General features: G+C 42.7%; 1 protein-coding gene across 1 annotated transcript; it reads right to left on the bottom strand.

Moving 5' to 3' along the window:
• Positions 1 to 293: 293 nt before the first annotated feature.
• Positions 294 to 10,374, bottom strand: crtam (cytotoxic and regulatory T cell molecule). The gene is made up of 10 exons (XM_066707838.1): positions 10,301 to 10,374; positions 7,178 to 7,321; positions 6,070 to 6,222; positions 5,577 to 5,696; positions 4,765 to 4,932; positions 3,460 to 3,552; positions 2,917 to 2,991; positions 1,981 to 2,115; positions 1,652 to 1,738; positions 294 to 1,203 (listed from the first exon to the last, which is right to left on the bottom strand). Exons 1-10 carry the CDS (start codon positions 10,356 to 10,358, stop codon positions 812 to 814), a joined length of 1,425 nt encoding a protein of 474 aa, XP_066563935.1. The 5' UTR covers positions 10,359 to 10,374; the 3' UTR covers positions 294 to 811.
• Positions 10,375 to 13,657: the final 3,283 nt, after the last annotated feature.

Genomic DNA, 13,657 nt, shown 5'->3' with positions numbered 1-13,657 from the left:
CAGTCAAAGTGGTGGTTGTATGACTGGGGCTCATGGGAGCTCTCATGTTCCTAAGGGGTGGATGTGGACGTATCATTGCATAACCATGTCAGGGCTTTTACACTACTTCCCTTCACATAAAAAGTGTGGGTAAGGTAGAAATCTAACTGGGAAGTCCTGTTAAGATCAACGAGTCATTTATCTTGCTAGTTTATTGGTAGCTGTTAAAGTAATTCCTTTTCCACTTTCCTCTTGAAAATAAAATGTTCAAAGGGACCTAATACAATTGATAAATTATCTTCACGTGAGAGAATTTCATTTATTCTATACATTTGAAATAAATTATATATAAAAATAATACATATTCACAGTTTAACAGTGCTTGGTTATTTTCAACAAAACATTCCAAACCCACACATTCCCATTACTGAAACCAAAATACAACAAAGATGTTCAGAAACGAGAGTCCGCCACCTTCCCTCTCTTCACAGTACAGGGCCAGCAGTGATAGCAGCTATTTCTTTTAGAATTTATCCTTGGATGTACAACCAAGATTGTGATTGTGTCCCTGTGTCAGTGCTGGTCAGAACGTCCATTGTTTTGGGTCTCCTTAGCTGCCCACCAGAAGTCAGCCTGGAAACTGTGCTTAACTGGTCACATTTAAATATCCAACCAAGTTAATGGAGAGCTTTGGTCCAACAAAAAACAGGAGACCCTGTACTGCAGTCCCTCCTTCCCCAGGACTTGGACTGTCCAACACTGTCAAGTTTGTAAAGTGCATGGTGCAGGCTTTCACAGTGCAAATTGGTCTTGAGAGGAGATTGCACAGCTCCTACACTTCCGTCTCCCTCGCAGGGGCCACCCAGGCCTCTGCAGCAGGGGGATTGGGAAACTCTGGGAGCTCTTCGGCCCCCGCTGGCATCTCAGCCCCCACTGGCTTCTCAGACTCCGCTGGCTTCTCGGCCCCCGCTGGCTTCTCGACCACCGCTGGCTTCTCAGACTCCGCTGGCTTCTCGGCCCCCGCTGGCTTCTCAGACTCCGCTGGCTTCTCGGCCCCCGCTGGCTTCTCGGCCCCCGCTGGCTTCTCAGACTCCGCTGGCTTCTCGGCCCCCGCTGGCTTTTCTGCCTCCTCTGGCTTCCTGGCCCCCACTGGCTTCTTGACCTCAGTCTCCGTTTCATTGTGCACCTCTACAGTGTACTTCATGAAATTTAAGTTATAAAATCCTGCAAAGAGGGGAAAGCAACAGAGGTTAAGCGTGTTCTGTCCTGCATTACTTTGGAAGTGAGAGGCAAATGCAGACAGACAAACACACATGCACATATATTAGGGCATCAATGTGTATTTAAGGCAGTCATTTAACTTCCATTTCAGTGAGGTGAATGGGCGTTTCTGCCCTGTACACTAATCCCAGCACGGTGATACATCACTGAGCATTCGCCCTGAAGACAGGGTAGACAATGATCTGTGTCTGCTCATGCCCCTGTACCAGTGTGGGTGTGATGCACACATGGTCATGCTGCAATTTATGTTCATAAAGATTTTCTTTATTTTAACTGTACAGTATTAATCACATTTCTGCCATGTACAGTGTACCCAGCAGGCACAGTGCCAAAGGGATCACCAAAATAGTCTGCAGATCACAGCAGTAACTGTTGGTGGTGAAGTTCTTACCTGGACATTTCCTTTCCTGTGAAAGTTTGTCTTCGTTACTTGACTTGGATTTATTGCTCTCCAAAGACTGGTCTGAATCTTCATTCTCTGTAAGAAATGTCAAAGCAAGAATAGATAAGTTTAGTAAGATGCCACCTGCCTTGGAGCTTGAAAAGACCCCAGCATTAGATGGTGCAAAGGAATCTATGCTGTGTGGCAGTCTAGTGATTAGGAACAACAGCAGTACAGTGTAGCACAGTGAAGTGCCCAGTGATCGGGTACAGCAGCAGTGCAGTACAATGCAGTGCAGCACAGGTGTGGTACAGCTGAGAAGGCCTGGCGCTGGTCACCTTTCTTCCACGTTGTGTGGGCTTTCTTCAACTTCTTGACAAACAGCAGGACCACCAGCAGCAGCACGCAGATGAGAATCGCCACCAGGGAGAGCAGCACAGCGCCGTTCCACTCCTGCCGCTTCCTGTCCCACTCTGAGAAGGAACAAGAAACACTGCTGTAGTCACTGAGGTGGAAACTGACACCCAGGGGCAAGGACATTAAAAACTGGACAGTAGCTCATGTTTAGAGAGGCAGCAGAGATCAGTAGGGATCTGGGGCTGGATGGAAACAGTGGATTGACTGTGGCAGATCACAATAAATGGGAAGGAAGGGGCCTCTCTGATTAAACAAGCAGCAAGGGAGAATCTATTCATGACTCCAAAGCCCCACAGCAGCAGGGGACTACACACAACAATCTAGACCAGCAGCTATGTAACCCTGTGGATCTCTCACACACACACACAGCAATCTGGAACACTAAGAGTGCTAAGACTGCACTGCAACTGGAAAGCTGAACCAAAACAAAGGTTTCAGCAACCCACCTCAACGCCCGGAGGAACTGATAGTTTTCACCTAAAAAGGATTTATATCCTAAGTGGTTATGTGGGGAGATGTCTGAATGTCACAAGTTTTTTTTTCTTCCCCACTAAACTCAAGCATAACCTCTTGTCCCTCAGATTAACCAGATTATGATTATTATGGTCATTGTGAATCGGCTACTTATGCTCATATTTTTCTGAACTATAGGTTTTGTAGTTTAAAACCCTTTAAGCACCAAGTAGTTGCAGGGAGATGGTACCCTAGTTGTGTTTTCAAAGATAAGTGTATCAGACATGTAATCTGAGAGATGTTACAATACTTCCCGAAAAATTATTGTCCGGGAACGTTTGCATTATATTGAAAAGAACCCAGAAGGTGAAGAAAAGCAGTAAATGTCGCCGCCCTCCTCTTACCTTCCATAGTGCTGTTGGTGAGGTTCCCGGAGGCCCACTCCGTAGTTACAGCTGCCGGGGAGGCAACAGTCTCGTCTACAGAGAGATCACAGTGACTTAATACAGAGCTCACTACATCTAGGGAAGACTGTCAAGCATGTTGTTTTAATTTGAGCTTATACCCTACATGCAATTTTGTGTACATTTACCAGTGAATCAGCTGGGGATGCTGATGTCAGCCTTATAACAGCAACTGGAATACAGATATTGATTTGTAGTTTTACATTGTGAAGAGCTAAGCAGGACTGGGCCTGGACAGCACAGGCATGGGAGATCTCTATGTACAACTAACTTGCTGCTGGTAGTGGTACAGGTGAAACACTGTGTCTCTCGACACCAGTACTGTATTTAGTGTGACTGCACTCATTCAGTCCTGCTTTGTAAGAAAATATGTGTACCACAAGGGGGTGCCACAATGCCTGCATCTTAACATGAAATGCATTTGAAACCTGCAGGATCCACCGCCCCCCTCCCACGCACTTGTCTGCTGACCCCAGTACTCACTTGCTGTGTCAGGATGCTGGGTTGTGGCTTCTTGCGATGCAGGGCTGCTACTGTACTCTGTAGGGGATGCTGAAGTGATGCCTCTCTCTTCAGCTGAAAATACACAAACCGAAATAACCTTAGACCCGTGCTTCTCACTCGCCTTAGCTTAGCCGTGAGTGCAGACAATTAAATTCAGTTGCACATGCTTTGTAGGTTGATGGTTTTCTTTCCATTTGGACTTACTTGCACATTTGGTCTGAGTAATGGCAGGGGCAGATTCTCTTAGGTATGTAAAGAAATGGCATCACTAACATCAGCATTAAAGCCCAGATCTAAAACCTCACAAGGAGAACAAAACTATTTTTGATGTGAAAGGCACAATGTGGTGAACTACTGAACTAGTTTTGGTGCTATAAATGTGAAATGTAACAAAATGTTTTCATGTTATTCCTTCCCTTCTCTAACAATTAAGTTGTGAAAAAGCCTGTGCTGTTGGCAGCTTGTGAAAAGAGCTGCAGTTGAATAAAACAATGTGACAGGAAACCAAGACAGAGCAGGAAACCGTGGTACAGTTATTAAAACAAATGTAAGCCTGAGAGGAAGCTATTTAGAGTAATTTCTAAGCCTTGCCACTAGAAACAATACAGGTAACAGAGAACATGAAGGGGTCTAAAATACATAAAGCATTTCACTGCTCACACTTGTTCTCAAGATTAGATAAAAAATCACCTCTTATTGGAGAAACTGGACTAAAGGCATGGCACACATTATCATTCTTGCGATGACTGTTGAAATGCCTCGTGTCCCTCAGCAGACTGCAATGATTGAGAAATGCCTGCTCACTGGAGGAAAGGCAGACTGTACCAGTCCCACACTCTCCGGAGGCTCCTGATCATAAAGACATGCTATTTAGGCTGTTTTGTTTCTAATTGGTGTGCGTGTAATTTAGTCTAGTTTCTCCAATTGTGCCTTCAGAGCTAGGCAATGCAGGGCAGACAGATGTGTAATGAGGATGACCTCACTGGACTACACCATCATCTCGCCCCAGACTTGGGTCCCCCACCAGAACTCCAGGACTCCCAAAGCCCCTTATCCGCTGTCAGTTTACACTGTCTTGTTCCACTGGGCAGAAGATACAGCACAGACCCCAACAAGCAGCTTCCTGGATTGAGGCTGGATATTGTTTTGCTGACAAATGAATGTCAGTATCACCAGTATAACTAGCCTACTTACAAGGGTATTTTGAGAGAGGGGCAGCCTTCGTCTGAACTTCACATCACCCTGAATAATTGAAGGGGCCCACAAATCAAAACTAATACTTACAGCTGCTGTGCACACTGATTGATCCGTTGAAGTATGGGTGATGGAGAGCAGCGTGCCGGACTACGCAATCCACAGTCACCCTCCCCCGATGAGACCTGACCACCAGAGTGCCAATGGAGGAGCAGGCGGCTGCCTCTCCGTCGCCTTTGCAGTGGTGCTGTGGCTGAGCTGAGGGCACACACAGGACAGACACGGTCACGCCGGGAAACACAGATGATTATTAAGGGGGAACATCTGTTTCAGCAACAATACTCCTACAACTACTAAAAAGTTTGTGTGTTTCAAAACCTACACGCGAGGAGCTATTGGTCAGCGATGAATAGGCCTGCTCATGCACCATAGGGAACTGATAAGAGATATAGCTCATGGCAGGACAGGACAGTGTCTCATGATTTCTTCATCTCTTGCTGGGGGAAATACAGACTCTCGGTTCACTTTTCTTCAGTGAGATTTTGATTCCCAGTGTGGGGATTTACAGTGGCGATTTGTTATCTCCTCATTTCTGCATTTTGTGACCTTTTTCCATTTATATATATATATATATATATATATATATATATATATATATATATATATATATATAGTCTTCTATCTAATTCTGAATTTTCATTGCTAGTTTTTTCTTTTGGAAGGGAGAAAATGAAACTGTCAGATCTCTTGTTTAAAGTGTCATCTGAATGCCACTGCCTTGTTCTCAATAGCCCTGAAAGGGGAACGTTGCCTCAAACATCCCATACTGATGCCACAATCTCCCAGTGTGACTCAGAGAGCTCATATGGCTTTCCCCAAAGGTCACAGTTCATTCTGCTTACCATCCAGCTCTAATCCACTGTCAAACAGCCAGGAGATTCTGGGTGACGGATAGCTGGCATATGCAGAACACTTTATTATCTTTCTGTCATTTGTCTCTTCCATCTCCAGTTTTGGGACACCTTGGGAAGAAAAGCAGACAGAACCTTATTTCTATGTAGGCTGTGTTTTCATTTACAGGAACAACCAGAAGAGCGACTGTGCTTTAATTTCCATCACTCTACAAAGCAGATAAAAAGACCAAGTTAAAAAAAAAAAAAACTGTTTGCTGAAGACAAATATAGACATCGGCACTCATCCTATGACAGATACTGAGAGGTCTGCTTGTGTGTGAAGGAAACTAAATTTAATCAGAGCACCTATTCTCAGACATGTTTAAACAGATTTAAAATAATACTTGTATAGCAGTGGGGGGAAAAAGCAGAGACAATGAGACAAACAAGGAACTGGAAAATTTCAAGAGATATGTGATAGAGATGCTTTAACAGACATTACCTAAAACTGTAACTTTGACCATCCTGATTGTGACTGGCTCTGGGTAGTGTAGACATTTATACACGCCTGCGTCTTTCACAGTGACGTTGGCCAGACTGATGGTGAACTCCGTGGCAGACCAGGTCACCATACGGTAGCGCTGGTCTCTGAGACCTACAGAACAGGCGCAGAAACAAAAACACTTTAAAACGCCATGTGTACACTTCATATTCAGTCCTGGAGCACCACCATGCAGCAGGTTGACATTCCTCCTCTTATCAACCCATGCATTAGGCCCGTGGGAGCAGTTCAAGTGGTTAAGAGTTCAGTTTAAATCAGTGAAGTAGAAGCCCCTCTGGCCTTCGAGGAGCAGGTCTGCACCCTACTGTACCGCACTACGATGTAATGCAAGAGAAGCGTCTTTCTGTCAGCAGCTGGTCAGCCTCGCCTGCCAGAGCACAGGGTTCAAGGCTGTAGGGACAGACTCAGGTGCAGCACAGCCCGATAAAAACTGTTCCCACTACTCCACAAAGACAGCTTGAGCAACTGTGCTTTTGATTTTGATTTTTCCAGTTTTGTGTTGGATCGCTCTTGTCAGTCATGGTCAAACTAAATTTAACCTGACATTAACTTAAAAAAATGTAGGTATTCTGTGAGAAATACAAACAATTTGCAGGGTCATTTTAGATCCTCTTTCAAGCCCTACAAATGCTGAGCTAAGTAATGGAAAGCTGGTTTAAGCCCCCAAAACTACAACCGCCCACACCCACAGCCCCTGCTTTTGTCACTGAATTAATTAAATCTGTGAGTGGGCTTTTTAAAGGTAACATTTAAAAAAATGTTTTGGTGTTTTCAGAAATGACACTGAAGACCACAAGCCGTTGAAGAGATTCCAGTTCACACAGAATGGGCTGGAGGAGTAGACATGTCATAGTGTGACCTTGATGCTGTGAAGTGACAGCTCACTATTCCACCATGCAAAGGAAACACAACTGTGATAACTGGGTTGGTGGCGTAACAGTGGGCAACTGTCAGAGAAGGGGGGCGCTTCTGTTCTGACTGCGTACTTTGTAATGAATGTCCCTCTTAAACCCCATCCCCGGCAGAAGTGTGAGCAGAGCACACTCACCCCTGTGGTTGTTAAAGAAGGCCACGAAGTCGCGTGGGTTCTTCCACTCCATGTGTGTCCTGTCCCCACGGTCGATGTTGCAGTGCAGCACCAGTGTCCCCCCCTCCACCAGAGTCACGCTTGCCGCCACAGGCTCTGTGCTGCCTGCAGGAGGAGAAACAAAAAATAAACAAGTGCCAACATGAGAAAACCTGGGTGAAGGAATAGAGGGACTGAAGGCAGAGTGTTCTGATGTACGTGATGAAAACCATGAGTCGCCCCTCTTTTAGGGGGGCCAGAGGTTAATAAAAAGAGCATGGCATGGGAAGGCTGCCACCTCAAGCCCAGGTTGTGCCTCTTAACATCTTTACTCTCCCCTGCCCCACACCCCCTTTTCCACTGGAACTGTAAGAATAAATATCCCAGGAAACCTTTCCCCTATTATAGCCCTGCTTCCTCCTGTTTGAGAGGGGGGAGAGCAGCAGTGAGTGTGAGTCACAGTGTACAGTAGTGTGACGCATGATGCCACCGGCCCCCTCAACTGATGCCGACACAGAGCATGGGCTCCACGTTGGAAACGGTGACAGACTGTGCACTGTGCACTGCCCACAGCCCCGGCAGACCGCCTGCACGGAGCTTCACAGCGGCTCTATATTTAACTGGCTGCAGCACTGCTTCACAACAGGAAGCCTGTGGTGTCATTGAGCACTAGACCTGCGGGGTCCCTCACATGAACGGTACACTTAGAACTCTGAACGGTTAAAATCTCCTGTTTATTACATAATGAATTGCACTGCTACCCATGGGGCTACTCATGGGCCTGGTAACTACCAGAAGCTGGGGAGAGAAAACTGTATTGTTCTTGTAAATGATGATGTGGGTACAGGGGGCTTATTCACACCTCTAGCTGGTGGGCTGGGGATCTTTGAAAGGAAAAGGTCAGAAAATTTTTCTCCATTCTGTGGCAGACGAAGGTGTTAAAACCATTAAGTGGAATTTGTTTTCTCTTTTTATTACAATACATTACAGAGAATGTTTCTTTCTCATCAATAATGATTCTTTGGTTGATTTCTGACAAGATTATGATAACAGGATGATAAAAAACATTTGAAGTCTCAACACTGCCGACTGAAAACGAATTCACAACTCAAGCAACTAATCATCAGCCATAAACCATGCATATTATATATTTCAGGTTTGTAAAATAAAGACCCAACAAGTCTACTGTATTTACTGTTTACTGTTGGTTTACAGCAGGTATAGTGAATATTAGTCAAATGTTTAAGACTTCTACCCAACCAGTGTTCAAACTGAAGGGGGGCTGTAGGGGGCCCGGACCCCCGTAAGAGTTAAGAGAGACAAAATTGAACTTGGGGGGGTCCCATGCTATTTCATTGAATACAATTATAATTTGTTGTCGGAATTAGTGCCCTGACACAATGTGACTTTATCCTCTTCTCCCAATTTTCATCAGTGTTCCAAATTAGATGTTTATTCCTCAGTGAAGTTCTAAACAATCACATGTGCGCAATCTCGCAGTTTTGTCAAGCAGTTTCTAGCAGGTGACTGACAAAGCAGAGCCTCGTCAAGTGTTCACCTGCTAAGTAAGTGTAAACATAAAATTCTTCTCTGATTTAGGATTGTTGTTACACTTGAGTTACTATAACTTTCCAATTCTTCACCTTTGTGCTGAGCAATAGCTAGTTTGTAATGTAGCCGCTAGCTGATTTTTTTTTTCTTCAACATTAACTAGCTAGCTAGCTATCTATCTATCAGACAATTGTAGGTAGCTAGTTATGCTAACATTAACCTGAAAAAAAATAGTTACATGGAGCAAACTTCGTCATTCTGAATGAAATGATTCTAGTTATTAATTTCTCCTCATTATGATTTAAGTGAAATTTATCTAAAATAATAAGGTTGTAAGACAGTTTAAAAGTTATTTATGTTCATGCAGAGTGTGTACATTGAGGTTAATGTAAATATGTATCCTTTTAAATAAGGATATAGGAAAGGAAATAATTATCCATAAGTTTATGGAATGGTTGATTTGGTAATCTAAAATATATTTCTTATTTAATGCCAGATGTGTTACACCTTACCTCATAGTGTTATTCCCCCCATCCACCTTGGGGACCCCCCCAAAGACCTCTGACACAATTCAAACACTACCCAAAAACCGATCACAAATTACAAACTACTTGTGCGACAGTGGGATTTTATTAGGAAGAAGTTAGAGTCCTGAGTCAATCAAAAAGCCTCTGGTTCAACAGGATTTCTGATCATTGAAAAGCTGCCTGTACACCAAAAGTCCCTGGGACAGCTGAGCTAGGCAAGGAAAGAAAGGAAAGGAAAGGAAAGGAAAGTGACTGCTTGTTACAAATTAATTGTCAAGGTAGCCTGAAATCGTGCTGCAATTTGTAAATTGCGGTGAGCAGAGTTGAGGATTCTGCCATAATCGAATGTGAAATCTTACACTCAGGATGTGGGTATCGTTATCAATCCCAAACCTGTATGCAACACTCAACCACAAGCACAATAACACAATAACAATAGGTTAGAGTTTTGTCTTTTAGTTATTATTTTAGTTATTTTTTATGCAACCTCAGTTTGCTGTGCTGTGAGGGGAAGGTGTAGTACTGTATAAGTCCCCCTGTCCAGATCTCCTGAAATACATTTCTACACATTTACCTTTAGGATCTAAACTACTACTTCTGTGTTTACTACTACAACTGCTACATTTGCTTTTTTTTCTGTAAATAATCCTTTATTGCATTGCATAACCACACATCCACCTGAGATGTCCATAATGTTTATGAACTAGACAAATGGCATTCACTCCATCAATTTTTGTCATGTTAATCGGGAAACCCCAGATGGGACATTACAGTGAGCCATTGCTGGGTGAGTGACAGGAGCCTCTCAGTGATCAAGCCTCCAGCTCTGGCACACAACAGCAGCATTCACACCATGGACTGGAACCCAGGACAGCTCCAAAGCCACCCAACACCATTCCCCACACTGCATCGACCCGACTCGCATGCAATTAAACCAACAAAGGTACTTACTCTACCTAGTTCTACTTTTAGGGTTGAAGAAATTGCCTTCATCAGGAGACCAATATATCTCAAACTTTTTACTCACCCTTCGCAATCATGAAGACAAGAAGAACGAACGTCTGTAATCTCATAGCCATTTTCATTCTGACAAACCTGCCACTTCACACACACTTCCTCTGTCTGCAGTCGCTCTGACAGGCGTTTATCAAGCCGGGGGCTTCCGTGACATCAGCAACACTGCAGCCGTGGGTTTTCCACTCACACAGTTCAGTCTCAAAAACATTAAGTCATTTATATTTTTATTTGATAACATTTGGATCCCCCTGATGAAGAAATCGTTGGGGTGAGGCGGGGCGATCTGTTTACAACCCTTCGTGTATTTCCTTTAAATGTTTTTATTTTTTAATCAACCACAGCACCTGATTACATTTACGAGGGTCTACATAGTGCAGTCACTCTGGTGATTAATACAGAGTGTTAAAGGTTTACAATTTTCTTAACTCTCTACAGTGAGCAGCAAACAGGTTTCAACAAGCTCTAAAAAGACATCAGTATTGATAACTATAGTTTAACAATATTGATTAAATGAATCACTGAATAACACTGTGAGATTAAGGATGTGAAGTGTCAGCTACAACCATAGACAAAGACGACCCAGTTTGGTTGAAGGCACAGTTCAGTATAGTGCTTGTTTTAGGGGATCTGTGATCCATACTTTTCTAAAGTCAATGTTCTATATGTGGGGAGTTAAAAATGTATATACCGAGATAAAACTTCCCTTTTGATTGAAAAAAGTGGAAGACACCTCTAACTCAAACAGTAAAGAAAAACAATTAAAGGATAAAGTTACAAAGTCATGTGTACACTGTGAAGACAAAGTGTAAGCCATTCTGAAATCTAGCTTCTGCAAGATTAAAATCCAATAGACAAACAAATGAATAGCTAGAAAATATACCAGTCGGAAAATATTAAGAGGAAAAGTTGTTTTTCTCTTCTTTTTCTTTTACTTTCACCCACCTGGAATTTCCAGAAATTGGGATTAGGACAATGTACATAAGAGGACAATTTTCAGAATTTAACTCAAGACTCAAGACTTGGTGACAAAAATACCAATTATATGGGGATTTCCAGGTCAAGAATTTCAACTGTGTTTTACTGAGAAGAAATAAAATTAAAGAAAAGGGGATGTGCTTCACCCACAAAAGCAAAACAACATATTAGACACACACTTATCAACTTCCTCAAATTAATAATAATAAAAAAAATGCTGGCTTCTTGGGACTTTCCATTCCAGACAGAAATATTTCACACACCCTTCAAAAAACAGGAAAAGAAACAGGAGAAACAGGAGAAAAATAAATCTGACACAGGGAGGTGATCACTTAATATGATCACTAAAATAATCCAGTGGATAAATGTTTCAAATTGCCATTTAGCAAAGCAAGGCCCAGTTTTCAATTTCTTCCTCTGAGAGTCATCCCACTAATTGTTATACAGAACAATGACTGATGTTCATCAAATTAAGCCTCACAAATTCCCAAGTTTGGGTCAGTTTTGCTCTATGTATATACCGAGTGAATCAGGATTATATGTAAACTTTTGAATTCAATTCTCTAAAGTACTTAACATCTGAGGAGGACAGAAGACAATGTTTCGCTTATATCTGGCGTTAAAACAAGTGTGGGAGGACTCCACCTAGTGGCATTTGAATGACTTCATGGGCATCATGAGCACACAGGACAGTGATAGTGCCATCCATAGGAGTTTTTAGTTTTTATCTCCTCCGTGCCTGATGTTTTTTTTTATTTTTTATGTTGGCTTACTTTATTGTATTTTATTTAAACTGTTAAAGCTTGTATGTACTTTCTTGTAGTATGTGTATCACTCTGTAAAACGCTCTGTGGCTACCCTGCAAAGGTCGCTATACAAATGCAAATGGCTTGATTGATTAATATCAATCACAACATTGTCTTCAGGAATACAGTCATACTAACTATAACGTTAAACAATGCACACATTTTAAACCCCATAATAGTGATTAAGGTCCTACTACTACCACTAATAATAATAGTAATAATAATACAGTATATATTTGTATTACAGAATTGAAAACTTATAAACTGAAATGTAAAGGAGCCTATATAAGTTAAACGAATAGGTGAGGCAATAACTTTTTCACTGAACCTTCCAGACGCTGGGAAAAGCTCAAGTTGTTAAGCTTAGGGTCATTGAGTGTCATGCTGCTCAGTGGCTTCAGCGTCAATGGCTGCACAAACTTATAGTTATGGGTTACGAAGAGAAAATAAGTCGTTTTCCTCAGGGAGTTTGACAAGTATCTTGCGCATGCGTAATTGTGGCCGGTCAATAATGCCAATTCGCGAACTGTAGCGCCACCGCTCTTGGTTATAAATACACTGGCCTGTAAATCTATGGGCGCCTCAAAGCAATTACATTTAATATATCCGACCGACTGCTTTCCTAGTCACTCCTCGGGTTTGACTCATGGAAGTAATTCATTTTAGGAAGACCCCAGGCTTTTAAAATAGCTCCATTAGGCTTAATCTCACTTTTCTTTTGGAAGGGTTCAGCAGAATGGACGACCATAGAAATCCCCGCTTGTGATCCGAGTGAGTGCTCTCTCCAGTTTCAGCGTAAAACCTGAAACCCTAGTCTAACACTGTGACCATTTAATGTAATGCTAGCGGGGATGTGCAAATTGTGATGGTTAATTTTATTTATTTTAATTTTAAAAGTGTTTCCCTTCTGGATTGTTTCCCATACATTTCTTGTAAAATCCTCATCTAAAACAAGCCATCCTGGGTGCAATCCTTAATTGAATATATAAATGTGTGGTTTTCTACCAGTAAGAAGCCTATAGCGACTGCAGGGGTAACAGGAGCCGGTTACATAAGATGCACCCGACATCTCGACTCCCGTCCCTATCAATTATTCACTCCTTCATCTTCCAGGTTCAAACACAAGACGCACTTGCATTTGTTTATCGTGCAGTGTGTGGCTCTTCAAAATACACACTGTTACTGATGTGAGGAGGAGGGCTGGACCTAAATGTGACCATCTATGGCAGAATGATGTGTAATGGACTACGCAAAATAATGTGCATAGCCGTTCTTCTGAAAATCGCTTAAATTAGCCGAATAAGGTGTTAATATTCGCCAGCACACGTTGCTAGTTTCCTCCTACAAAGTGCAGGCAGCTGACTTCAAAAACTCTCTATTTTTATCTTTTTTTTTTTTTTTTGTTGTTGTTGTTGTTGTTGCAGTTGCTGCTTTTCCAAATCTCACTACCAATTTATTCCATGGCGGATTGACCATTTGTGTGGAAGTGTTGGCTTCTGGGCTTGCGTCTTCAGTGGCCGGTGAGGACGCTGATTGGCTGTGTGTTGGTCCAGAGGCTTCTTCAGCAGCCGGTGAGGACGCTGATT

This window comes from Amia ocellicauda, chromosome 1, assembly GCF_036373705.1.
Source record: "Amia ocellicauda isolate fAmiCal2 chromosome 1, fAmiCal2.hap1, whole genome shotgun sequence".
Lineage (NCBI taxonomy): Eukaryota > Metazoa > Chordata > Actinopteri > Amiiformes > Amiidae > Amia > Amia ocellicauda.
The sequence above is the reverse complement of the archived record's forward strand: the minus strand, read 5'-3'. Positions and strand labels throughout refer to the sequence as shown.

Excerpts from the sequence above, each read along its gene's own strand:
- crtam (XM_066707838.1), bottom strand. The coding sequence starts at position 10,358 with ATGAAAATGGCTATGAGATTACAGACGTTCGTTCTTCTTGTCTTCATG. Across the intron at positions 6,223-7,177 it reads CTTCTTTAACAACCACAGGG|GTCTCAGAGACCAGCGCTAC; the intron begins GTGAGTGTGCTC and ends CCTGTTCTGTAG. Across the intron at positions 2,992-3,459 it reads CCAGCATCCTGACACAGCAA|ACGAGACTGTTGCCTCCCCG; the intron begins GTGAGTACTGGG and ends ATCTCTCTGTAG.